A 26,957-nucleotide genomic window follows, 5' to 3' on the forward strand; every position below is an offset into this window, starting at 1 on the left:
GGACTGAACTGCAGGCTGATCCCGGGATGGAGGGAGACGGAGAAGAGGAGTGAGAAAGTCGGGGAGGCAGGCCCTGCTGTCCTCCTGGAGGCCTGCAGCCTGCTGGCAGTGAAGGACCAGGCCGCCCAGGAAAGGAAGGGGTCAGGAGGTCGGGCCTTAGCAGGCTCAGACAAGGCCCAAGAAGGAAGCAGCAGGCACCCTAAAAAGTTCAGGGCCCTGGCCTGGCTCAGGTTGTCCAAAGAGGGCCTAAGTTAGGCCTCTGGTGGGGAAACTTGAGTCAGAGCCAGGCCTCAGGGCACGGCCCAGACGCTTAAGAACCAAGTTAGGGATAAGGGAAAAAGACCTTCGAGGTTCTAAGACACTAAGGAGAGTAGGGGGCTTCAGAGCCTCCCAGTCCAGAGCCGGATTGGCGAGTTAGACGCTTGTAGATCCAAGGTTGGATTGGGGAGGGGTCTCTGGCACGTTTGCTTGCTAAGCAAGGATTGGGGGGATTCAAGTGCTTAGAGATCGAAGGCAGGTCTTGGGTAGGGGGATTAGACAATTGGAAAGCCTAGGTGGTTATTTGGGGAGGGGTCTTTGCGCTTTGTCGAAGCGCAAAGCTGCTGCCTTTTTGGCTTGAAGCCTAAGGCCTTATCAGGAGAGGTTTCTGTGAAAGGGTGGGCTGGCGAAGCCAAGAGCAAGAAAGTGAATAAATCTGGAATATAAGTGGGTGGGGGTCCCCTGAGCGGGGGGTCACAAAGGGTGAGACATGGCCACCAGGCGTTTAACCGACGCTTTCTTGTTGTTGCGGAATAATTCCATCCAAAACCGGCAGCTGTTAGCTGAGCAAGTGAGTAGTCACACCACCTCCAGTCCTCTGCATTCACGTAGCATTGCTGCGGTGAGTCTCCCGGCGGCCTCTCCGACACACGCACCGTGTGCACTGCGGCTCTGCCTGTCTGTCTGTCTCTGTCTGTCTCTCTGTTTAAAAAAAGAAGATAAGAATAATAAGACTAATACGGAAGTGCAAGGTCTCTTGGCTAGGGTCAGGGGGCATCTAAAAACCTGGATGGGGAAAAAACCGTATTAGGTCCCCGCTCCACCTCTGCCTGGCTCTCTCTCCTCACTTCCGCAGCACCCCCGCCCCCCTCCCGGCGTCACTGAACGACCGGCTGCCTGCAATTTACATATGTTTTAACACTAAGATTTGGAAGCGCTGTGCCTTTCTGAAGCCTTTTTGTTTCGTTTTGTTTTTATCCCCCCTCCCCCCCTCAATAGTGAGAGCCTCAGTTTGGCTCTAGTGGCTGGGTTGGTGGATGGCAGACTTTAATCCTTGCAAATGAACGACTCCCTCCCCCTCGAAAGGAAGGAGTTGTGTTGTTTTGGTTTTTTTCCTTTCTGCCCGTTTTCTTTTAATGGTCTCGCAGCCCTCTGTGTGGCCGCGTTCCTGACGAATAATTGCTTCACTGTTTTTCCTGGGGGCTTGTGTTCGTGAGAATGTAAGGTGCTAGGCTCTTCGTTTTCCATTTCCCAGACAGGAAATTAAGCTTTCCTCTCCATTCGAACTTTTTTAAAAAACATAATGTGTATGTGAAAATTAAGCCCCCAAAATAGGATATATTTTTTTATTTTGTTAACCAGAACCTTTTAGTCTAGCAGTAGAGTTTTTTAGGGAGGTCCTGGTTTTTTGTTTTTTTTAATGGAGGCTAACTTTCCCTTTCTGAGACTCAGTTTACTGCTCTGTTAAATAGGGGGCAAGTCTGGATGACCTGTACAAGACAGTGATTATGAGCTCTGTAATATCTTTAACTGAAGAGTGAAGTTATGAAACTAGTTGTTGCAGGAGGCTACCTGCTGTAGACAGGCAAGGTTTGAATAGACGCAGCACTGGAGCATGAGGGAATAGTCATCCCAAAACCAGATTCTTGGGGATTATGGTTGCAATATACAGTTTTAGAAATCCCACACTTACCTCACCTCTTAGGAACTGTATTGCCTTTTAATTTTTTTCTTTATGATTTTAACTAAATGCTTTAGAAAAATTATGCCATGTGTCATGATTATCGACATGTCTACAAAGACAGCGTCTACAAAGACAATTTTTCCTTTTAGTAAATCACAAGTGGAAAATGTCTTTGGCCATATTGATCATAGGAAAGCGATTTTAAGCCCTGTAAGCAGTTTTAGAAATAAAAGCATGTAAACTCAAGGGGGAAAGCATAGAAAAGAGGGATGGGGTGTCTTTGGGTTTTCATTTACTTAAGAATTTGGAGATTTTTTTTACATTTATAAACTGAAAGAAATGGCATTATACATAAGTGTAAAGATATCTGTTAGCACCGAAACAGGCTAATTCTAGTACTAATTTTGAAAAGAGTATCCTGAAATAAGCCACCAAATAAGAGAGTAGAAATTGGATGAATAAAATTCCTCAATGGAACTTTAGTTATGTTAAATCAGAACTGCGTATTCCTTATTGACTTGATTTCATGCTACTTAAAATCAAGGGGGGGGAACCAGAACTAAAACTAAGGTTGATGTTTCCAGGGTTATCAGTTTCAATTGAAAAATATATTGTTTGTTTATTAAATTTTAATCATATAAGGTTCAAAACACCTTTGGGTAACATGAGATTTTTTTTTTTTTTAACCATTAAGTCAGACAGTTTCAGAACCTAGTGTCTGAGAGTTGAGAAGGCTTTCAAAAGTGCATCTCTGAGTCAAATCGCTTTTTAAAATGATTTACTAACTCAGGCAATTTTTTAAAAATACATAAGCTAAGTAAAATAATTAAATATGGATAGCTAAAGTATGCAGTATGGAAAAATAGATATGTTAGCAAATGTGCATATACATTTAGCTAACTCAGTTTTTTGAAAATAGATTTCTAAATCCAGCTAAAAATACATGTCTAAGTCAGAACATTAAAAAATATTTTCTATATTTTTCTGTATGTCAGTCATACCATTGAAAATGTTACATATTTATATTAATCTGACCATTTAAAAATCTTTCTCAGATTATTAAAGCAATCAGATCATTTAAAATATCCTTGTAGTCAATTCACACTATCTAAAAAATGGATTTTGCAATCAAACATAAATAATTTGCCTAAGTTAGAATTTAAGAAGAAAACACACATTTATATTTTTTAATTGTGTGCTTTAAAAAACACAAGGCATGTCATAAATTTCTGAAGTGTTTAGAGGTAAACTGTTAAATCTTCAGTTTGTTTACAAATGATTTTACAGATACTATTTCTGCACACACACATACAAAATCAAATACAGCAAGATGCTAACATGACTAAATAGAGGTTACAATTTTCTCAACTTTTCTGGAATTTAGAAAAGCATAAACATTTTGGAGAAAGCCATGTCTAACACAATTTTTAAAAACTATTGAATAACTCATGCAGTGCTTTTCACTGCATATCTAGCTCATAAAAAATTTAAAGCCTTGTTGTTTCTGACTTGTAAATTTCAAAACCATGTAGCAAATCAAAGAAAACTATATCTGTCGAATTTGAATGTGAACTAGGTATTAGGTGATATAAGGAATTATTTAAACTAATTATAGTTAATTTGTTAATTTTATTAGACATGACTATGTTTAGTAGTTAAATATCAAGAAGTATATTACTTAGGTACTTAACCCCCCTCCCAAAAAAAATAGAGGAAGCAAATAAGGCAAAACGTTAGTAATTGGTAAGTCTAGTGATGAATATGTGGAGGACATTATACCATTTTACATACTTTGTGTTTGAAAATTTTTAAATAAAAACTTAAATATATTTGTTATAGTAATGTAAAACAATTAAAGAGAGATAATTTGTAAATATATATCTAAAAGTCAGGCAATTGAAAAGGAAAAAATAACCTAAGAGTTTAACTTAATTTTAAAAATTATAACCTGAAATTTTCAGTTTCTAATTAGAAGAAAAAGCTGTAGAAGTTGATCTTGATGTATTTGTTATCTCACACACAGATAAAAATAAATCACAGCTAAAATAGCAGATTTTTTAAAAATTATAATCCTGCATTTTCACATCCTTATTTGAGGAAAATCTTGCAGAAATTGATTGCAAAGTGATATGTGTGTATATCTCACATACCTCAAAAGTAAGCACACCTAAAGCCATATCATTCAAAAAATTTAAACTCAAATTTTTTACATCCTTGTTTGAGGAAAAAAAACTAGAGACTGGTTGTTGGGGGGGGGTGTTTGTGTGTATGTGTATATACGTGCAGGTTTGCACAACATTCAGGCAGATACTCTACAAATAAGCAGGAATTTAAGAAGGCTATACAGTGACCAAACAAACACAAAATCCCAAGGGCCAGAAGGGACCTAAAGGTCATTTGGCCCAACGTCCCCATTTGTGATAACCCCTCATGCCTGCCTTGCTTGACCACATTCTGTGACAGCAATAGGAAATTCCAACAGCTAGTCTCTCCACGTTTTTACTACCAAAAAGTCATTACCTTGATGAATCCCGGGCTGTGTATCTCCCATCCTGTGGTCCTAGTTCTGGTTCTGTCCCTCAGGGCCTGTAATTCAGGAAGCCTCGTCCTTCTGCCGAGAGATAACCCTGCAGCCTTCTTCCCCGGAGTTTTTTCTAGGCTCAGCAATCGGAGCTCAGACTGCATAGCTAGGTTTCTTTCCTATGAATGATGTTTAGTTTTTCTATATCCTTTCTAAAGTTCAACACCCAGAACTGAACAAAATTGTATTTACTTGTGTTCTTGGTTGTGTTAATATTAGTAAAACTAATTGTTAAAAACAGACTGGGGTTTGATTTTACACTTTCAGCAAAATGCAGTTGTTGGCATTTCTTATGAATTCCCTTTGTTACATTTTGGCCTCAGTTTTGGGTACCCCATCACGTTTATGCCTCAGGGCAGCATGAAATAAAGGAAAGAACAGTGGACTGTAAGTCTGGAAATTTAGGGTTAACTCCCATTCTGCTCCTGGCTCAGAGTGTGTTTTTAGGCAAGTTTTAAATGTTTCTGGGCATCTTTTGCCTGATTTGTAAACTGAGGGGTTTCAGTTAGGTGATTTCTAGTGACCCTATCGATCCAACAATGTTCTCTCAAGTTCTGTTTTACTGCATTGTTTCCCCTGACCTTAGCTTTAATTTTAAAAGAAGTCCATAATCAACAGCAGTGTTATGGCTATCAGCCCAAGGTTACTGACAAAAATCCTTAGAAGTAGCCCAATACTGTGCAAAAGTAACTTTGACATTCTGTCGGCCAAGTACAGATTTTAAGACAGCACTTCATTCAAGCAATTAAAGGCAGCTTGGCTTTAGGAAGCTGAATGGGTTTATGAAGTTAAAAGAAATCATTCAAAAAATCTGTAAAGTCTTAATGAGTGAAAGTAGATGTTGAGTTCTGTTCTGATCTGATGAAATTCTTTTGTGGATTTGTATGATTTCTTTTGAACTTCTGGAATGGATCTAATATAGGGGTTGGAGCTGCTTTGTTAGTGTTTAGTGCCGAATCTATACTCTGCTTTAAAATAATGCTTAATCTATAATTGGAAGCTAGAGTTAATTGGTCTTAGATTAGCTTGAAACTAGCACATTATTTTTAATAAAACATATGCTTTAGAAAAAAGAAAGAAATTAAAGATTAACTAACTATGGTTATAAGAAACCTTATTCAGTCTTGACTATAATATTAGCTGAGATTTATTGAGAGCTTATCATGTGCCTGGCTCTGGGCTAAGCCCTTTTTCATGAGTAAGGTCATCCTCACAGTGCCCTATCTAATAGGAGCTATTATTTTTCTCATGATACAGATAAGGAAACGGGTTTAGAGAAGTTGGGAAACTGGCCCAGGGTCACTCAGTAATGGGTAGGTGGGTGGGTGGGGGTGCTGGTGTCTTCACAACACTGGCAAACCTGTCTTCAGAGGCCTGTGCTCACCTCCTGGGCCACTCTGGTGCTGGCTGCATTTTCCAGGACTTGTACTACAGATCCTGGGAAATGGAAAGACCTATTGTTTAAAACAACTTTTTTTGTCTTGAAATAGGCTAGCATCTTTCTTTATCTCACTTTACAACCTTATATAGTCCATTTTAACTTGCATATTGAAGGTTTTCAGTTTGAGTCCAGGCTGAGTCTGTTGGAAAATTAGTTCTCTGTCTTTAGAATCCAAGTATGAAATCATTGTATATTTCTCTTTAGATCTATTTGCTTTTCTGCTTTTAAAGATTCCATTTGAGCAGTGAGGCTTACTTGAGAATAAGGGTACTTTGTTGGGTAAAAGTGAAGCAAACTTTTATTTTGGCAGTAACGGAAATAAAGTAAATATCACTATAGCATAGACCTGTATTTCCAACTCGTTTTGCTCAACTTTTCCAGACTTCCTGAGTAAACACAGATGGGTTTCCACTTATTTTTCAGTTTTATGTAGAAAGTTCTTTAGACTATAAATTCTACATGCTACTTGGAGTTTTCAATATTTGTTTGATTACATGCCATTGGCAGGTTAAAAACCTAGATTTAGACATTATAAAGATTTAGAAGGTGATGATGTGTAGTAACATGTTTTCATTTGGCTGTGTTTTGGTCTTTCCTGATGGTAATTCTAAATGTTTTAATTCAGTTCTTGACGATATTTCCTGGTAGTTTGGTGGCAGGGAGAGTTTTAAAACCCTTCTATTTTTAAATAGCAAAATGGGAGGAGGGGGTTTCTTTGAAAAGATGACTTGAATTTAATTTCTGATGTGCGATAGTAGCTGCCTATCACAAATAATTTCTTGAATTGTTAATAAAATTAAAGGGGCTGGAAGGTGGGGTGGAAAGAGGCCTGAACACCTAGGTCTGTCCCCATCCGGTTAGCTCTGTGGCTTCTGGCAATGCATTTATACATTTCGAAGCTTAGTATAGAAAAGAAAAAGAGTTGTTTCTAGCTCTAGAATCCCATCATTCTAATTTCACCTCTTATCGACTAATAATTATAGAAATAAAAAGATCAGGGTGTGTGTGCTCGGTTAATAATCCAAAACGATAAGCTCATGTGTAGCAGAGATTTTTAACTGAAGGTTTGTAGTAATACTTGTTCAAAGATTAAATGCCAAGGAGCCACTACAGAATAGGAAGATTGAGATGTGAAGTTAGGGGGGGGTTGCCTTACATTGTGTTTTATTAATAAAAGATTTCAATGTTCTCTTACTGAAAATGTAAGCTTTTAAAAAATAAGGACTTGTTTCTTTTTAATGTAAAAGGTAATTGGATCAGATTTCCATTTGACACTATCTTCTCTGTTAATACCTTGTAGCACTACTATTATGGTAGGATGTATATATAAATATAGTTCCTTTTGCTCTTAGCAAACTGTAGAAAGAATAAAGAGGATTTTCAGCTTTCTATAATGTCATCTAATTGGATTTTTACATGGAGAAATGTTGTTTGATTACATTTTTATTGCTGTCATTGCTTAGTAATATTTTGGCCCTGATAGACCAGCTTCATTTGCACTATTAATTTTTAAAATAGGAAAGTTATGTTTTTTATTTTCTAAATTTACTGTTAAGCATAAAAAATCACCACAGTTGATTATTGAAATTCACCACTAATTATTTCAGTAATCAATACTGTAAAAACAAAGACCTAGTTGCTAGTTGCTTAGATTATCTGTCATTAGTAAATGTCTGTTCAGAAGGTAGAATTCCACGTTGATCTAGAAAAGAATCTTCAGTTTTAAATTGAAACTTAACCCTCTGGTGCCGTGCTTCTCCCTTCCAACTCCCTTTTAAAAAATCTCTTCTTCTTACCTTTTGTTTTGTCTTGTTTGCTTGCTTTTATAATAGCTTTATGTGCTCTTTCTGTACTAATAATAATACATACCAGGCACATGGTAGAGTTTTTCTTTTATTTTACCACCTGTGTCTCTCCGGGAAAGAGTGGTTTCTCAGCTCTCTTACCAGGGATAAAACCGTGTCTGCGGGATTTAATTTGCACAGACCTTACATATGTGGTCAATCACATATTATCTGAATACAGCCATAGACAATTTTTGTGGTTTGTTCATTTTTTAATTTTGTTGCATTCGCAGGGCTGATTTACATGGTAAAATATACATTTATTCGACATGGTAAAATTACATTTTATCTTTGCTCTTATTTTATCTTCCTAAGGGAAATTTACAAAGTGGTATTATACAAGATATTTGATATTTGTGAAACAGATTAACAGTATATTTTAGTGAAACTAAAACAAGTGTGTTTTATATGTTTCTAATGTATTTTAAATTTTACAAGTATTTACTGCTTGTTTCCCATTTCATTTACCAAAACAACAATCATAGTAAATAAAAATAAAAACATGTTGATGTAGCTTATTTTTTTTAAAAAAGGAAGAATCAGAAGAGGGATATTTTTAAATGCCTTGGTTAGTGGATCTTTATTTTTAGTCAATTTAGAGTTGCTTAAAATCTCAGTGTTTTCTTAACTGACCATGCCTTATCTGTCTGTCTGTCTCATGCATTTTTCCTTTTGCTTTCCCAAACTGGATGGGACTGATGGGAACCACATATCTCTTCAGGAGCTGGATGAGGTATTGTGTTTTGAATATTTTTTGTATGTCAGATAATTTCAGTATATAAAATACCTGCTTTTCCTAAAGTCTTTGCTCAAATATAAAATGCCACAGAGCTTATACATATTTTAGCATTTGTTTTGATTACTTTATAATTGTGTTTAGCAGTTTAGTACTTAAAATTTGCTTAATATGCTTCCACACCATGTGAATTGATGATTTAAAAAAAGGGTTAGGAACATTGTTTACTACTCTCGGGAAAGTGGCCTAACTTTGGAAGCAGTAAAGGTGGAACATTTTCTTGAACCTGAAGTAAGCCAGATTGTTTTTAGGATAATGTCTTAGCTTCCTGGTTTCTGAGAGATGAGTGGTGCAGCTGTTCAGGTGGGGCGTGGAAGGCCAGGACGTCTGCTGAAGGTCAGGAACCACGGAGCTGTGGGAGAGTCTTCCTGGGCTCTCCCGTCTGGGATGAACTGATGCTCTGACACTCACCCCTTCTTAGCAGCGTGCTTTTGGTCTTTTCATTACTTAATAGCATCTTGCCCAGAAAGTGGAGAGAGTATATATTCAAAGTACTTTATTTTAGTAGCCCTAATAAAAGGATTGAAGAAAAATGAGATCAAACTGCTGCTGTTAATGTTTGGGTCTATTTATTTCAGCAATGAAGGGGTGAAAATATTTCTCCTGAGTGTAGACTTTTGAAATAGAATAATGAGGGCGTTGTTTTTGTTCGTTTTAATTTAGAAGTATGAACATTAAGGTGGGATTAGGATCACTGTCTTCAAAACCAGTGAGACCCTAACTAGTAGATTAAGATCTGCCTATAAATTCTAAAAACATTAACTAGATGATAATAACAAACTGGGCACAACCTAAATATCCTTCATTGGGAAATGGTTAAATAAATTGTGTAGCATCTCTGGTACTCTGTAACTGTTAAAGAGTGAAGCCCATCTATGAGGGCTACAGTAGAATGAACTCCCAGACACATTGCTAAGGGAAGGAAGCTAGATGCAAAATAGTGTAGATAATGGGATTTCTGCTCTTTTTTTTTTTTTTAAAAAAAAAGAAAGATAACTCACATTTATGCTTATGTGTGCTTAAAAAATTTCCGAAAAGATACACAAGAAACTGTTTACAGTTGATAACTCCCAAGAAAAAATCTGTGATAGAGGAGAAACTTCCTTTCTATTGCAGACCCTTTTCTCAGGGTGTGTGTGTGTGTATATACATATTTAAATCACATGCATGTCACTAAAAAACAATTAGTATTTAAAAACAAACACTTAGCTGGTAGCTCACTGAACTGGGTGCCATGGCCATGCCTCCGTGGGGGTTTCCTGTCCCTGTGCAGGAGCCTCACTGCCAGCACCCAAAGTTAGGGATCTCTAGGGCACATTGGCTGTGGTTGGATTGCTGACCAAGCCCTAAAAACGATAAGGCTTGGGGGCTTAGAGGGCAGGCACTTTTAGAATAGACGTTACTCCTTACTGAACAGTTTGAAAATATGGAAATCATGATCTTTTCCAAAAGGAAGTGTATGGGGTGGGGGGATAACAGAAAATAACATGACTTAGGTTGAAGAAGCATATTTGAATAGCTTTCCGAGGAGGGGGCATCGGTGGTCATAATGACTTAGGGTCTGCTGTCTGAGCTGGTTTCCAGTCTTTCCTACTTCCTCCTCAGGCAGCAAGTTCTAGAAACTGGCTATGTATGCATTGTGTGAACTTGGCAGGCCCTTTGCTTCTCTCATACTTAGCCTCTGAGGGTTGAAAAGGGGATCTTCACGTTCTGGGATCAGAGAGCCACTTTCCTCCTCACAAGCTTTTGGACATGGGAGTTAGATCCTTGAGCCCACCACCCAGGCTTTTCATTCTTGGTGCCCACGGCCACCTCCTCCCCTGTGCGTTTCACCTTGCCCCTTTTTCTCCTTCATCCAGCACCATTATTTTCTTCATGAAGTGTACCTTCCAAAATTGCACATGGCACATACTTTATTTGCCTCATTCGTTCATTCCATCCACTTATTGTTGCCTCATTCAGCTAATTGTAATTGTGCATTTATTACTACAAAGTGCCAGGTGCTGAACGAGGAGCTGGGATATAGTTGGGAATGGTGTCCAGAAGCTTGCTTTCCTGAACCTGAAGGAGGACTTTCAATTTGGTGTCTTCTGGGAATAGTAGAAGCTGTCTCTCAGCTCCCTGGGTGGATCAGAGAGAGGCAACCCCTCTGTAGGTGAGGCCTGCGCAAAGTCCCTGACTGCATCTCTTGGGTCTCCCAGAGTAAAGTCATCTGATGGCCCCTGCTCACTCAGAGGTGTCCTGCAGTCTGTCAATATTTGTTTATCGTTCTCCTACTCAAACCAGAGTACCCTAGAGATGCCACTCTTCATTCTTCCCAGAAAATGCTAAGTAAGGTGTCCCCTGCAGAGGAAGCCCTCCCACCATTCATTCTTTTACCTAGGGAAGTGTCTGGCCTCTCCTTTGTTCTGTGTCTCTAATCTACTTCCCCTCTTATGATAAAGTAATCTCCCAATTTTTTGATCTTTTTAATTCAAAATAGGAACTGTTAAAAAAAATCATAAAATGTAAATGTCAGCCTCTCAAACCACGCCACCTGTGGAGGGCCGGGTGATCTGGTGGGCATCTGGGATGGTGACTCTGTGAGGTAGCCTTGAGAGAGTCTCAGCCCAGCTGGGTCTCAGTGCCCGTATTCAAAAAATAGGGGGCAGCCCCTGAAGGGTTGTTGTGGGACTGAAAAAGATCAAGTCAGTAGAGGTGCTTAGTACGGTACTGACAGAAGACAGGTAATTACATAATGTTCCCTACTTTTTTTTTTTTTTTTCCAAGCATGTATATATTAGTTGTGAAAAAAGGAAAAAATAGTGAAACTAACAACATTAATATCAGGATGGTGTGATTCTCAGGTTTTTTTATTTCTATATTTTTTGTACAGTTTAAAAAATATCTTGAACATTTATTAATTTCATAATCATAAAAAGTAAGCATTATTTTAAAATTATCACAGGTTTAAAAAAATGTAGTGCTGACATCCCCGATTTTCTTTTATCCACAGGCTTATTACTCTTCCAAGCACTCAGATTTCCTAAACTTAATTGTCTATTAGTGAAGTAGTGAGCCTTCTGAGCCCAGAAAGTTACGCTTGTGGTCTGACTTCATCATACACGCTCCCAGAGCCTCACATGGAAGCCGAGTTGCCAGGCTGTTATTTTCAAGGTCCCTTCTGGACTTTTTGAATGTTCATTGCCAGAGACAGTCCAGAATTGTATTGTTCTCATCACCAATGCATTATGGCTAAACTTTGTTTATTTTTTTTGATGGGGAGGAGGTGTATCTGACTTTTCCAGTCTCTACAGAGGCTTTCCTATTTCTTTATTCTTACAGTACTCTAAATCAGCTTTCACATAAAGGCAGGGTTTTTAAAGAAAGGAGTGCTGTATATTTGGAACAGTAAGATTTATAAGAGAGTGTGTTCCCTCCATAGATCAAGGATTTGTCCATACTGTCCGGCACTCTTTACAGGGACATATGTCAACGTCTGAAGTGGATCAAGGGCAAAAGATAACTTGAGTGTGACTGGCCAGCACGCCATTTGGGTGTGCTATTTATTTTTAGCATCTATTGGAATTTTTCTGCATTTCCCTGGATTGATGACTCTGGGTTAGGGTAGTATACCCCTGTAGTTCTTGGAGGGCAGAACTACAAATCAAAGATAAGAATTCTTAAATTCTTAATTCTCATAAGTACAGTTTTTATTTCTAAAATTTTCTTATTTAAAAAATATGAAAAGAATTTTTTACTTCAGAAGCACAAGTTCATTTTTAAAAAGCTTTAATAATCAATATCACACATTTGGTGGGAGACCGAGTTAAAATTCAGCAAGGATAAGTAAAGAGAATTAGGAATCTGGCAGTTTTTAAAGATCCGTATGAAATAGGATGGCAACTTGAAAATTGATGTATATGCTGGATTTTCAACAAATAAGAAAAGAACTGTTTTTAAATGGGAAGTGAGGTTTCTGAATTTGAAAGGGTGATTATTTTTCACTTAAAATTTTTTTGTTCTTCATATTTGTTCTCATTTCAAATAGTTGATATTTATCTTCAATTGTGTTTTCCCTTCCCAAAACATACTGTCTTCTTTTTTAATAGTGCATACTATGATACATATTACAAATCCATACCAATAAAAGAAATGACACATTTCTCTGTTAGGGCAGCGTTTGTTTATCATGATGAGCTATAGCTATAGACTAGATCATAAAGCGGACAAATTATTTGCTATTTAAAGTTTGCATTCCCAAAGAATCAGCTGTTCTATCTTATTGGCAAAATCCTGATACCATGTGTGGGAAAGCTAGTACCAGCTGGGTGGGCTGGCATCTGTCCTGGTCTTGTAGGGATCTCTTATTTGGCAAGCTTCCTCGGGACCCTTAAGTGTATTCTCCCCAACTTTGATTTATATCTAATTTTAGGGGAACACATCTATTATATAAAATTAAGTACTGCTTCAGAGGGTTGAATCCACTTCAGTTGACTTTTCATGTATGGTTTATAATTTTCTTATTTGTTTTGAATAAAATGATATTAATCACAATGCAGGTAAATTTGGAGAGATGCCATCTCTGTGCATCTTTTTTAGTTTAATGCATATTTGTAAACAGTAAAAACAGTACAAAATAAGATCATGAGTTTAAAAACTATACAATCACTATAAATAAAACAAATTATCATTACTCTATTGAAATACGCTATAATAATAAAAATAGAGGATTAGATAATAAACTGGCATAGCGGAAATTCTATGACTCATGAAGAGGTACTTTAGCAGGTCTAAGTTTTGCTTTGTGTAAACAATTGGAGCTTTACGTTCAAGTTCTGCACCAGTCCAGCAATAGTTCTATGTCCAGCACCTGCTGTACAGCTGACAGGATGCTGGGGGCTGGGCGTGTGGTTTGTCCCTCTGCCGTAGTCAGTTTGTCCCCCACGAAAAAAAGTACCTCTTGTGACTTTGGAGCAAGAGTGTTGGTGAATAAACAAATATGCCTCTGATCAACTAAGCATGCCCCTTCTGTGCCTGCTCTGTATAGGGTGAGGTCTGCATCTCCTCTGTGTCCACGGATGGTCAGTGAGAGAGGCCGACTTTTACGGACTCTTATGTGCTTGGTGGGAGTCTATCCTGTAGTCCCTGGTTCAGTTGATGGGAAATGAATCAAAATACTGTGTTTTGTTGTTGTATTAATCTGATGGCTTGTTGTCCTGATTGATTTTCTTAGCAAATTACAGTTATATTTCATGGGCCTGCCAAAGGGATTGGCAACTTCTAGGGTGGAAGGGGCTTCTGGAATCAGTTGACCCAGGTTTTAATCTGTCACATAATAGTTCTGTGACCTTGGGCAAGCTACTTAACTTTTCTGAGTTTCATTTACCATATTTATAGGTCGGAGTAATAGTTCCTGGTTTGCCTAGTTTTTATAAGGATTAAAATAATAAAAAAAGTATAAAATTTCTATTAGCCAAACAAAACCTGGTGGTGGTTGAGAATTACTACTTCAGGGACTCAGAGCCCTAGATAACACTAGTTTGGATGACACACCATTTGTTTAAGAACCAAAATGACACTGGGCCTGCCAGTGTCCACGCGGCAGTCGAACACCAGTGGACTTAGTCGTGGTTCACAGATACTCTGGGAGCAGTTAATGGGCCTGGTCCCTGGAGTGTGGTTGTTGCATGAAATGCATTCCTTGTGTGGACACGTGCCCAGGTATACACAGAATGCCCGAAGCAGATGGAGGCAGGACCACACCAGGGGTGCAGGGAGGTTGATGGTGAAGACACCAATTTGCTTTTAGGAATTTTTCTATGCACTCTCTGTTGGGGATTTAGGACCTATTACTTAAAGAGTTCTTTTAATCTAGGTTTTTCCTTATATGATATTTTTTCCCCTTCATCTTTGGATTTTTAAATTTTGTCCTGTTCCTTTATTGTTAGAAAAGCAAATAAGTATTTACTGAATGAATGAAAAAATTAATTTAGATAAATGCAGGGAAGAGGGAAGAAAAGCAATATAAATTCTTCACCTAGTCCTACAGTGTGATTTAGAAAATCTACAAAGTATTATCTATAAAGGACTTTTATAGACTATTTTCCATTACATTTTGATCATCATTTGGATCTTTTGAAACCGGCATTTAAAAACTCTGAGCTTCAGAGAGCTGCTCAAGAGCCTTTCAGCCCCCGTTCACTGTTCACTGCTCACTGCCTCCAGGCAAGAAAACAGCTTAACCATGCCAAACCTGTGGTTTCCCCCCCATTCTTAAAAGCTTTCTAAGGCAGTGTGTTATATGGTTAAAATAAACAAGAACTATCGATACCATTTCAAAATAAGGGAAAATGTTGCCTGTGGACATTTAACTAAAGAAAAGAACTGGCAATGTAAGATTGCATTGAGATTTTAAGGATTGCTTTTGCCGAACGGTAGATATTTTGCTAACCATTTTAGGCAGTTGTTTCACACATTTTAGCACATGGTTAATGATCCTGTGACTGAGATAACTGGATTAGCACTATTTCTAAAATATGCTAAGTGTATGTAAGTAAACCTTGCTACTAATTTTATATTAGTTCCACTTACAGCCTAGTATATTTTTTTTTTTGACTTGTGTCTGATCACATTAATTGTTTAGATTCGTGCCTTTCTATCATAGTGCTAGTGCTAAGAGGTATTTCTTTTAAGGATTTTTTGTTGACTTTTTCATTACATTTCTATAGCCAGATCAAGTCAAATTCATGTTCTCAAGTATGTCCAAGGAAATTAAGAACTGGTGCATGAAAAAGATAGGAAAACAATTCCAAATCCTAGCAGTATCAAAAGCAAGTTCATAATACAGGCAAGTGCATTTACTCCTACGTTTCTGTATCTTTTTAGGGAGCAGCATTTAAACGGAAGGAAGAATATGCTTATCTAAACTGAACTCGAATAATTCTTTTCACATCTCTTTCTTTCCTTGTAGCTTGCTGATGACCGTATGGCACTGGTGTCGGGCATCAGCTTAGATCCAGAAGCAGCAATTGGTGTGACAAAACGGTCCCCTCCTAAATGGGTAGATGGAGTGGATGAAGTAAGTTGAATGTTAGTTTCACAATGTCTTATCTTTTGGGTAATTATGACAACATATTAAGATATCTGCCATATAGGCTGGTCCGAAGGTAATGAGTTACTGCTGTCAGGTGTTGACAGTTCGTTCCAGATCAAATCCTTGTTCCACTCTTTCTCTCTTTCTCACTACTGCACTTGACTAATAAGAAAAAAATTTTTAAAAGAAAGTTACCTGCCATATAAACTGATTTGGCTATGCTTAAATATGTGTTCCTAGAAATACTTTAGGTTTATTCATTTTATCACAAGAAAAAGTTGTGTGTGTGTTAATGATTTTGGCTTTAATTTTAATAGTAGTAACTACCTGAATTATAGGAAGAAAAACCACGCAAGGAAGAATGGTATTCGATTTTCTGATAACTTGAATTAAAAGTTGCTCACACATTAGCAAACCAAGTTTACTGAAGACCAAACTCTATATTCTGAGTGTAGCTAATTGGGAGACAGACAGATACCTGCCAGGCATCAGTGGAGTTCTGGTGACTTCATTTGTTTAGATACAGTACGATGTTGGCCGGATTAAACAGAAGATGAAAGAATTAGCCAGTCTTCATGACAAGCATTTAAACAGACCCACCCTGGACGACAGCAGTGAGGAGGAGCACGCCATCGAAATAACCACCCAGGAGATCACGCAGGTGAGGATATGCAAGTGAGTCTGGGGAAACCAGCAAAGCCTTCTCCTGGCAGTCCTAAAAGCTGTGAAGTGTTCTTCTAAATCAGTTGGCAAATCAGTTTCCTAGAGTTCACTTCCCAACCTGAAGTTTTCACAGGGTTTTCCAGAGGCCCTGAGGTCCTCTAAATCTCAGCGTAGGTACATGGGCTGTTTTAGAGGTATGGGTGTGATTTTTCAAGATACTACTGTAGAATGTTAAATGAAAATCGAATTCAGAGCATTACTAAGTTTAATCATTTGATTTTAAAATGTATAACTTCTGTCATATACTAGTGCTTAAAATTTTTTATGCTAAAATATAGTGCTCATAAGTGAAAAGAAACTGAGTATCCTGGAAGAATGTCTTATAAAGTGTTAAATTTAACTAATTTTTAGATAACACAACTGGTGTTTAAACTTTAGAATTTACATTTTTTATTTGTTTAAGTCTCCTGGGTCCTAATTGTCAGAGAAGGAGTGTGATGTTAAAAGCCCTAAAGTGTTAGAATGTTTGAACCCTGGCCCTTAGCACTGTGATAATGGCATGATTCTCATTTACTTCCTCTGACTCTAGTGTTCTTATCTGTAAAATGGAAATAATAATAATAATATTATCTGCCTCATAGGATGCCTATAGGGATTAAATGAGAAGGCAATAATGCAGTGACATATGATAATATAGGTTGAGCATCCCTAATCTGAAAATCCAAAATCTTCCAAAATCTGAAACTTTTTTGAGCACCAACCAACATGATGATCAAAGGAAATGCTTGTTGGAGCATTTCAGATTTCAGATTTTCAGATTAGTGATGCTCAACTAGAGGTATTCTGCAAATATTCCAAAATCCCCAAATTGAAATCTGAAACACTTCCAGTCCCAAGCATTTTGGATAAGGGATACTCAACCTGCATAGCCTGATGATACGTGCGGTGCCAGGCACACAGCAGGCATTGCACACCAGGAGTTGAAATCTAGTTAAATTTTTCTGTATATATAAATTAAGCCTTGAGATTACTTGTATCTGTTCACCTTTCTCTAAGCCAGCCTGTAGGAACAGAGCATTTCACTTGTCACTTCTGACTTGTGAATGGTGGAAGCCTTAGCCAAGGGGCTTCTCCCCCAGGCTTTCCTTGAGCCTTGGGCTTGTTCTCTTAGCTCTTCCACAGATGCCAGCGAGCTGTGCAGGCCCTGCCCAGCCGGGCCCGTAGGACCTGCTCTGATCAGGAGGAGAGGCTGCTTCGGAATGTGGTGGCCTCCCTGGCCCAGGTGCTGCAGGAGCTGTCCACCAGCTTCCGGCACGCACAGTCGGACTACCTCAAACGTGAGTGCTGCCCAGGCTGCGTTAGGGGATTTGAGTAAGAAACAAACTTTGTTTTCTTTGCTCCTTCTTTGCTACTGTTTTTCCACATAGCCTTGTACCTTCCCTGTTGGCTTTTGAGCACTTTCACACCTTGTACAAGCAGTGGAAGCCTCCTCCCCATGTGAAGTGAAGGCACAGCTCCAGATACAGACCCAGGCTGGTAAAGGCTCCAAAATAGTTCACATCTAAGCACATAAAGTTTATTTCCTGTCTGGCTAGAAGAATTTGGAAATCAATCTAGCACATTTTAAAAATCTGTTGTTTTCTAAATGTTGGGGTTTGAGGGAGCTGCTCCGAAAGAAGTATGTAAAAAACGGTTTTTTATCACTTAAAGCCACATGTTTGCATGACAATAAAAGTATTTGAGTATACCTGAGAAACCTTCCTGGGAGTATTTTAAACACTTCCGCTGCTGGCACCCCTCATTTATTCGAGAGACCTTTTCCAAAATGGTGCAAAGCCAAATTTAAGCTGTGTCCTCACTCTTAGTGCCCTGTAAACTGGGTTTTCCTATTGCCACTGTAATCAATAAAGTCCTCCCATACCCCAAAGAAACCTTAGTTCTCCCTCCCTCTGGCAACAGGCACATTTGTATTTTAATTTTATTACTTCTAAAATTTGATTAGAGCCATTTAGAATTCTTATTAGAGATGGTTCTAGAGAGAAATATTGATTTTTTAAAAAAATGTTTTGTAACAGCAGTTAGGTTAAATATTTCTGCTTCACTTAGAGATTCTCAGATGGTTATGCCATTTTTGTCTTGGCATCATGTGAATTGTACACATTTACAGTGTGACTTTGTCTTGAATAATCCCAAATGCTTGCATATTGTTCTATTATTATGTTTATAATCCTGCACTCTCCTCCCACCACCATTGGAGATAGGCTTCTTTAAATCTGCTGCGAATATCTCCATTTCGACTGTTGAGTTTACTCTAGATTTCCCCTTTTTAATCGTAGAACAATAACTAGGATGATTTACATATTCAAGTAAAGTGAATTCCTATCTGTGATAGGCATGAAGAATCGAGAGGAACGATCCCAGCATTTTTTTGATACATCAGTACCACTAATGGATGATGGAGACGATAATACTCTTTACGATCGGGTATGTGAAGAGGCTGCAGAGTTGACTGCTGTCCATTTATGCTCCATTCTGTTTCCTTCTCTTCCTAGACCTCTAACTTCTGTGCAATGCAAATGGACCAGTGATGCTAGCTTGTATATCCATCAAGTAGTTTTTGCAGCAGGTAGAATGGCCATACTGTTTCTTCCTTTCCAAAGGCCACAGGAAAACCTTGTTATCTGCTTTCCAGAACCTTCAGGAAAGTTCTCTGTACCCCACTTTCCTGGGAAGAACCCAGAGAGGCTTAGGGTCATACCCGGAGGTTTTATTCCTCTGTCTTTGCAGAACTGCAGACATGGACTTCACTCTGTGTCCCCCACTTTGCGGGGACACGTGCCTTAGATCCTGCTAGTTTGGGGGATTTGGATCTTTCTTGTTAGGAAAAAATAAGTGCTAATTTATGGTTTATATGCTTTAAAGAAATATTGTCAGAATTTGTTTTCTTCAGATTATATCTAAACTGGTATACCATAGCTTTCCTGAGAGGGAAAAACATCTAACCTACAAATTCTGCACTGTTGTTTTGCTAGGGTTTTACAGATGACCAGTTAGTGCTTGTGGAGCAGAATACACTGATGGTGGAAGAGAGGGAGCGAGAGATTCGCCAGATCGTGCAGTCCATTTCTGACTTGAATGAAATATTTAGGGACTTAGGAGCGATGATTGTAGAACAGGTATGTGAGCTTCCTCATCAATGGGTTTTCTTACTGTAATATCTGGTCCTTTTCCAAATTCTTTGATCCTGTACACCTTTCAGGAAAAAAAAATTAAGACTGTTCCTCCAATGTGTGTGTGAGTATGTGCACACTTTTGTGTGTACAAATAAATGTATATGCAGGTTGTGTCCCTAATCTAAAAATCTAAAATGTTTCAAAATCTGAAATTTTTTGAGTGCTGACATGATGACACAAGTGGAAAATTCCACACCTGATCCCATGTGGCAGGTTGTAGTCAAAACTTTGTTTTATGCACAAAATTATTAAAAATATTGGATAAAATTACCTTCAGGTTATGTGTATAAAGTGTATAGGAAACATAAATGACTTTCGTGTTTAGACTTTGGTCCCATCCCCAAAATATCTAATTATGTATATGCAAATATTCCAAAATCTGGAAAAATCCGAAACACTTCTGGTCTCAAGCATTTCAGATAAGGGGTACTCAACCAGTATGTTTATGTATTTACCAGTTATATACTGTACTATGTATAGCATATATAGGCATTGTCTTTCCCTGTAAAAATATTAATAAATCTTTTTTTAGATAAAAAATAAGAAGTTGTTCTAATATTCTCTGCCCATGCCCCAAGGGCATTCATGTGAGCTCCCTACTTTGGAGTCCTGGTTGATTCTGACCAAGTTCAGCAGTGTTCTGGCAATATATAAGATTTCCCTTCTAATTTTGGCAGGTTATCTTGTAATGGCGATTGGAACCACTAGCTTTCAAGGAGAATTAAATTGTTGTTCACTGTTAAAATCTGATTAGGGCATTTTATTATCTTGCCAGCAGGGATTTGGGTCCCAATCCCTTGAAACCAACTGCAGAATGGAGTGTTCAGGCCATGAAGATCCAGTTACATTAATTACTCCAGCGGTTCCCCATGAACTGCTATCTCTTCTAATCTAGCATGTTTCCAATAAAAGCCCTGTTCTTCCTTATAGCCTAGTGTTCCTTTCTTCCTATTTGAACTAAGAGATTAAACAATTAAAAAATTCTCCTGAGGCCAAATTTTTAATTTTAGATGGTGGATTGGAGTTTAGTGTTCTCTGCTGTAACCCATGGAGACCCGTGTTCACGTTTACAGACATGATAGTCAATTTGCAGGTCTGATCATAACTGGGATGAGCTTAGCTGCCATTCTCTGCTTACTTGAATCCAAGTAGTAAGCAGCAAATGGGCACAGAGGCTAGCCCTTTGTCATTCAGAGCTATTTCCACTGAACCGTATATTTTTTAAAGCCCCAGTAAGTCTGAATATGGCATATCCTATAGGGGCTAAATCCAAAAAAGAAACCTCAGTTTGTCAGTATTTCTTTCTCATGAGCTAGACTTTATTGCAACGAACACAACACTCTGCCATTGAGTGCCTAATACTGCTCGAGGACGGGTTCCAGAGGCTCAGTGTGCACCATTATGACACAGTTAAGTAAAACAGATAATCCCGTGGATGGTGATGTCTATAATTTGCATATCTCGTTTTTGAAGTTCAGTTTTCCCAGTTGCGGTTGTTGATTGTCTATAACTGTCACTTATTACCCAGGGTACAGTCCTTGATAGGATTGACTATAATGTTGAACAGTCCTGTATCAAAACCGAAGATGGCTTGAAACAGCTTCACAAGGTAATAACATATCTTTCCATAGTTGAGAATTTTAGGAACTTTATCAAATATCAAGAATTCATAAGACAGTTCTCCTCTATCGTAACTGTCTTCAGCATCCTTGTTTACACAACTCAATACAGTAGTGTGAAAATGTACGTCATTTTATTTAAAGCTGACTGTGTGGGCTGTTGCCGTTTTACTGCAGTTAGAGATTGTAAGTGTACCTCACACTTAGGTCTGAATTTCTGAGAACTCCCATTCGTAACACTAAACTCTAAAGGGCTTGGGGTTTTCGTCCTTTTAGAAAATATTTCATCCTTTCTGAGTCTTCTTGTTTTAGGAAATCAATTGAATGGGCATTTGCTAAAATATATGTTGAAAAATCTGTCTGCTTGTTGCTGCTGACTCAGGCGTCTCTTGTCGTGACACATTTCTGATGAATTGCTAGTAGAGAATCATTCTGGAGAAGATAAAAATCTAATTCTCTCTTTAATTACCACACCATATCTGTGTATTACCTTGAGAGAAGAGAAATTGGTTGAAGTGAGAGTAGACGCTCTCTTATTCTTCGCCAATAAGGTGGCTATTTCAGGGATGTTTTCATGATATTTGTTCATTTCTTTTTAAAAAATAGTTGGGAAGCATCTTAGAAATCTTGTAATCAGTTATGAGAAACATATGCATAAACTGCTGAGTGGCTCTCATATGTAACTAACTGGGTACATATTTTCTTTAAAAGGAATATAATAATGCTTCACAAATAAAATAAATTATGTCCATTTCTTTGTATCTTTGAGACCCAGTGGTGTTTCTAGCCATATAATGAGCATTTTTCCAATTCACTAATGTTCTACTCTGCTATTTTTCTGAAACCAGTCACTTCCCATAGCAGAGATAGCCCCATCTAATAATAGTATCAGGTTTACAAAAAGTCAGACCTTGCACAAGTCTGACCAGAAACCCTTAACTGTCTTTTCAGCGGGCTTGTTGCCACGTGCCTAGTGGGAATGAGACTCCATCATGATGGGGAAGAGAAGTCTTACCCTGTGTCTGCACAGGGTTTTTAAGCATTTAGATTAACTTGTTTGCCAAGCTCTGTATATTAAAATGAAAACTAACTTTAGTTTCTCACTCTATAATGCCCAGGTTTTGATATGCTGCTGAATTATGCATTGGTTTTGAAGTTTCCTAAATAAAAACTAGTGAAACACGTTTTGTAATATAACACAGATAAAGGGAAAAGCTTTCTCTGCAGGAGTGAACAAATCTAGTGGGAACTAAAAATTTTGTTTTAGATTCTACTTTATAAATCATTTTGAGAGGTTTCAAAGTATATTATTTAGTATTGGCCTCCCTAGTGTTCTGAGTTACTTATTAGAAAAGTAAGCATGCGCCGTTTCTCTCTCAAGTCCCACTGCTGTTGGTAGCACAGCTGGCCGTCTCCTTGGCAGCGGGCTCCTCTAAGGGTGACCGAGCCTTGGGAGTTGCTCACGTTGACCAGACTCTCAAGATGGCCTTACCTGTCCTGACGTTTCCTCCTGGCTGATGGGGGGGCTCCTCCAGGTGGGCAGGTAGACTCATACAAGAAACAAACCTACCAGTCAGAAGGCTGGGGGTCGTGGAGCTAGAACAGGAGAGACGGGTTATTCTTGCCAGGTCTTGACGTTCAGCTGTCTACAATAGCAGCATCCATAGCAGGGCAGGGCTTGCTGCCCCCGGGCGTGCTTAGGGACACCCTGCAACTCTCCTCTTCCCCAGCCCTCCTTTCTTAGTGTTCTGTGTCCATCACCAGCAATGTGGGAGCACTTAGGCATGTTTTCACCACAGGTGTGATGGAATTCCTGGTGCTCCCACCAAGCTTCCAGGGTGCAGTGTTTGGGTGGGGCCTTGTCCCCAGGTTGAGCTTTGGAAGCTCCTCTGTTGTGTCATTATTAATGCTGGGAGGACTTGCCACAGTTGTATTCTTTCTGCATATCACACTGATGGGGCACATGTACCTGCTTTTATTTGAAAGGATGAGTTTTGTTCTTGTTTCCAAATGTAGGGGAGGTAGAAAATGGGCCTCTTTGGGACTATCTGTTCCATACCTACTGATACGGTAACTCTAGACGGTTTCATTTCGTAGTGAAAGAGACTGCGTTCATTCAAGGAATGGTGCCCAGCAATAGGTGGCTGTCGTTGCAAGGGTGGGTCACGACAGTCTGTGGGAGTAGAAGTAGGGGGAACACAGTTCCCCCTTGATCTGGAAGCATAATCTTTGACTCCTCTGTCGGCCTTTGTTTTAACGGTGGATTTCCAACAAGTTCATTCCTAAGTCCAAGCTAAATAGGCAGCTCCAGAATCCTGGAACTCTTCTACTCACGGTGATTGGATTCTCTTGAATTCATGGAGGGACTATAATTGCGTAGCTTGTAGCAGAGATGTCAGTTACTGTGCAGATAAGTCCAGAAGCCTCAAACTATAAATGAGTGAGACTTGATTTGGTATTTTTGCGAAAATGACTGCCTTTTTTCCTTTCTCTCTTTGTAGGCAGAACAGTATCAAAAGAAGAATCGGAAGATGCTTGTGATTTTAATATTATTTGTCATCATCATTGTCCTCATTGTTGTCCTCGTCGGCGTGAAGTCTCGCTAAGTGGCATTGGGTTCTCATGTGTGCCGCATGTATGGGTGTCCCGGGCGTGAGAGGTCCCGCCAGCTGCCTGCAGAGGTGCAGCCACGAAGGACTCTCAGGCATCGGGGCAGAGGACCTTTCCATGGACCCCTCTTCACAGTCCTGCTCAAGCAAGGGGAATGGGCTTCCGTTTTTCCTTCTTTGTTGAGAATTTAAGGACCTTTGGTACTGTTGCAGAATAGAGGTTGAGTTCTATGATCAGCTTTAATATATATTTTTTTTAGGAAGAGAAAATGAATTGAAAGTTTACAGGCACTGTAGAAGCTGTTCAGTATTATATGTCTATATGCTATTTTTTTAGCAGTCATGTCTGAGCAGCATGTTAAAATGATTTTTGGAAAAATTTTTTTAAAACCATCTGGTTTTTAAGAAATTTGGTACCAAAAATTTATGAGTAGAGGCAAAAATGCCTCTTCATCTTTCTCTGTGTATTTTCCAGTTGAAAACAAACTAAGAAGTCCTTTAAGAATTTATAATCCGTTCCCCATTAACTTAATTTAGCTTTTCCATCACTGTTAATGATCAGAGTAACAAAGTGTGAAAAATAAGAAACCATCATTGATGTTAATTAACACATTTAGATGGGCCAGTTAAAACAGCTTCATAAGTTTAAATTAATTTTAAGTGGAATATTCCTCATTTAAAATTTTTGCACTGCATTTTCTGTAAACCAAAAGGGTTTACTAAGCAAAACCACCTAAATTTAAAAGTTGGTGATTTGAATGAACCTCACATTAAAGGAAGCTTGACAGTTTCATGAAAGTCACCAGATTAAGCCAGTGTGCCCCTGGGTATCCCCAGCCATCCTACTCAGCCCATTACTTATATGCTAACTACATAATGACCTGTTCAAACCAGACTCCATTTAATGAACTGTGAATTTACACAGAGGCCATTTTAAATGGGTCACCCCATTTAGGATTAGTGGATCTCAAATTATTAACCAAACATCACTCCATTTCAAAGTAAAATATTCTGCCATTGACTTGATCTATTGGCTCTTCCATTGCCACTTAGCAATGCCCAGAAAGTAGCCATATTCCCGAGGGTTGTGGAAATCCTGACTAGGAAACGCCATGTTTGTGTGAATGTGGATCAGGACTTTTGTCATTTACCTGCCTATTATCAATATGGTGCTTGAATATATTGCTGGAACCGTAGAATAATGTGGAAAGTGGTAACTTTAAAAACCGAAGTTGTTTATGTTTTATTGGCCTTGTTTTGACACCAGTATAGTTTGAATGGTCTTTGTGTAATTTTTGATAGCTTTTCCATTGTTTTTGCTTCCTTTAAAAGTTTAAGAAGAGCATGACCTCATTAAATGTGTTACGTTTTATTTGGACCAGTCACGTAAAATGTTTCTCTAGAATTGACTTTGAGGTTGTTTCTGGAAATCTAAACTCAAGTCCAGAGATTCAAGTTGTCCAAACAGGTCATGGGCTTAACACTCAAACCCCCGCCCCAGCCTTCCCTTCCCAAGTCGATGCCTCCAGACAGCCGCTGGTTTTCTTCCTGCCAGTGTGGCTGTAGAATGACAATGACCTGACGGTGTCAGTTCAGGAAACAGCGTGGTACTCCCTGACAAACATCTCTTAGGAAAGAGGGTCAGAGAATAAGAACCCAGTGACGACTCAGTCACCTCTGAAACGGGGGGCTTCAATCCTGAGGTCACTGTGGGCATCCTTTAGTCTCAGCAGACTTTAACCGTGGGTAGTTAGACCTGCTGCTTGGGAATGGGGCTGTACAGCTTGGGGGAATTGCCTCAAAAACAGTCTACAGGGGTAATACTGGATTCTTATTAAAGCTTTTCAAAACGCTGAGTCTTGCCCTTGAAGGGAAGTGACCCTTTAAGAAAGGATCACCGTTTATTTATATTTATTTTCATCGAATAGGGTGATTAGAGTCGGTTTTTGTCCCCCACCCCATTTGGGTAGAATGATGGATCTGATTAGAAACTATCTTAAGGATCTCATGTTGGGATGAGGGAACTGCCTCATTCTGCCTAAAGGCAGTGCAGTCCCAGCTAAAGCTGTCTGCTGCGATGACTGGTATCCCTGGGCAGGAAACGAACAGACACAGCCTAGAGCTGGCCCCAGAGCCTGGGTACTGACTTGCTGGGGTCCTCAAACCACTGTATTTTTCTTTTGAGCCTGTACTTGGGGAAAGATCGGTAGCATTTGAGGAGGTAAGAGAAAATAATCATGTCCTGGTACCTCAGGGTTTGTTTTCCTCTGAACAAGGTGGACTCCTTTCCCTGCCAACAGCCATTATCCACGGGCGTGTTGTGCTCTTCTGGTCCCTGTTGGGCTGTGGAGGTCATGATTGCCCAGTCCAGTTTCTCCCTGGCCTGGGATGCGCCCTGGGGAAGAGGCCCATCTGGGAAGGGTCCTTCTGGACACGTGCCCCCTTTAAAGTGTCCTGGGGTGGCTCTGCTTGAGCGGAGCTGGGAGGCAAAACAGAAACGTTTACCCTCTGTTCTCCAAAGCTCCCGATCTTTCCTGAGATTTGTAACTGAAAACTGCTGTCTCTTGTTTGTTCATTTTGGGAGTTGGTGGTGCTGGCTGGGCCATGCCGTGTGAAGCAGTGTGTGTCTCTAATTTAACAGATTTACTGCTTTCTCTGCTAATTGAGAGAGCATTATTTATTTGTTTTGACACAAGTGCTTTCAGTGTTTTATCCTAGCTAATGGCTTCTTAAAGGTAATAAAACCCTTCCAACCTAATTGGTCAGATTAAGACTTTTTTTCTTGTATGATTAAATAAAGCAATTAGTGAAGCGCTTCTATCCAAAATGACTTTTTTTGTCCATTTTTAAAACTAATTTACTGTTACTGGAAATTTTTTGTACAATAAAGCAATCATACAGATTAAAGAACATCCTGCAATCCTAGTATTAATTTTAACTTCGGATGCATTGTGTTAGGGGAGGTCCCAACCAATTTTGTGATCTTTTGGGCCAATGAATGCTTGTTTTGTGCCTGAGGGTGTCTCTGTCTGAAAGTTGATCTGTCTAGTGGACACTTTCACAGGGACCCGTCTATTTGCTATCCAATATACAAAAAGGGAAACTGCCTAAAAGGCAGATAATTATTTTTCTTATGAAAACATACCAAGAAACA

The 26,957-nt window shown here is 38.9% G+C and overlaps 1 protein-coding gene across 4 annotated transcripts; it reads left to right on the forward strand.

The window, feature by feature from the left end:
• Nucleotides 1–26,713, forward strand: STX16 (syntaxin 16). 4 transcript variants are annotated; one of them, XM_012656502.1, is made up of 9 exons: nt 1–880; nt 8,530–8,541; nt 15,557–15,664; nt 16,200–16,340; nt 17,514–17,679; nt 18,735–18,826; nt 19,375–19,518; nt 21,104–21,184; nt 23,696–26,713. In XM_012656502.1, exons 1-9 carry the CDS (start codon nt 749–751, stop codon nt 23,798–23,800), a joined length of 981 nt encoding a protein of 326 aa, XP_012511956.1. In that variant the 5' UTR covers nt 1–748; the 3' UTR covers nt 23,801–26,713. The 4 variants fall into 4 exon arrangements, with proteins under 4 accessions (XP_012511956.1, XP_012511959.1, XP_012511957.1 ...); XM_012656505.1 differs by having other exon boundaries at nt 1–829; XM_012656503.1 differs by lacking the exon at nt 8,530–8,541.
• The last annotated feature ends 244 nt before the right edge of the window (nt 26,714–26,957 follow it).

This window comes from Propithecus coquereli, unplaced genomic scaffold (genome assembly GCF_000956105.1).
Source record: "Propithecus coquereli isolate 6110/MARCELLA unplaced genomic scaffold, Pcoq_1.0 Scaffold503, whole genome shotgun sequence".
In the NCBI taxonomy this organism is placed as follows: domain Eukaryota; kingdom Metazoa; phylum Chordata; class Mammalia; order Primates; family Indriidae; genus Propithecus; species Propithecus coquereli.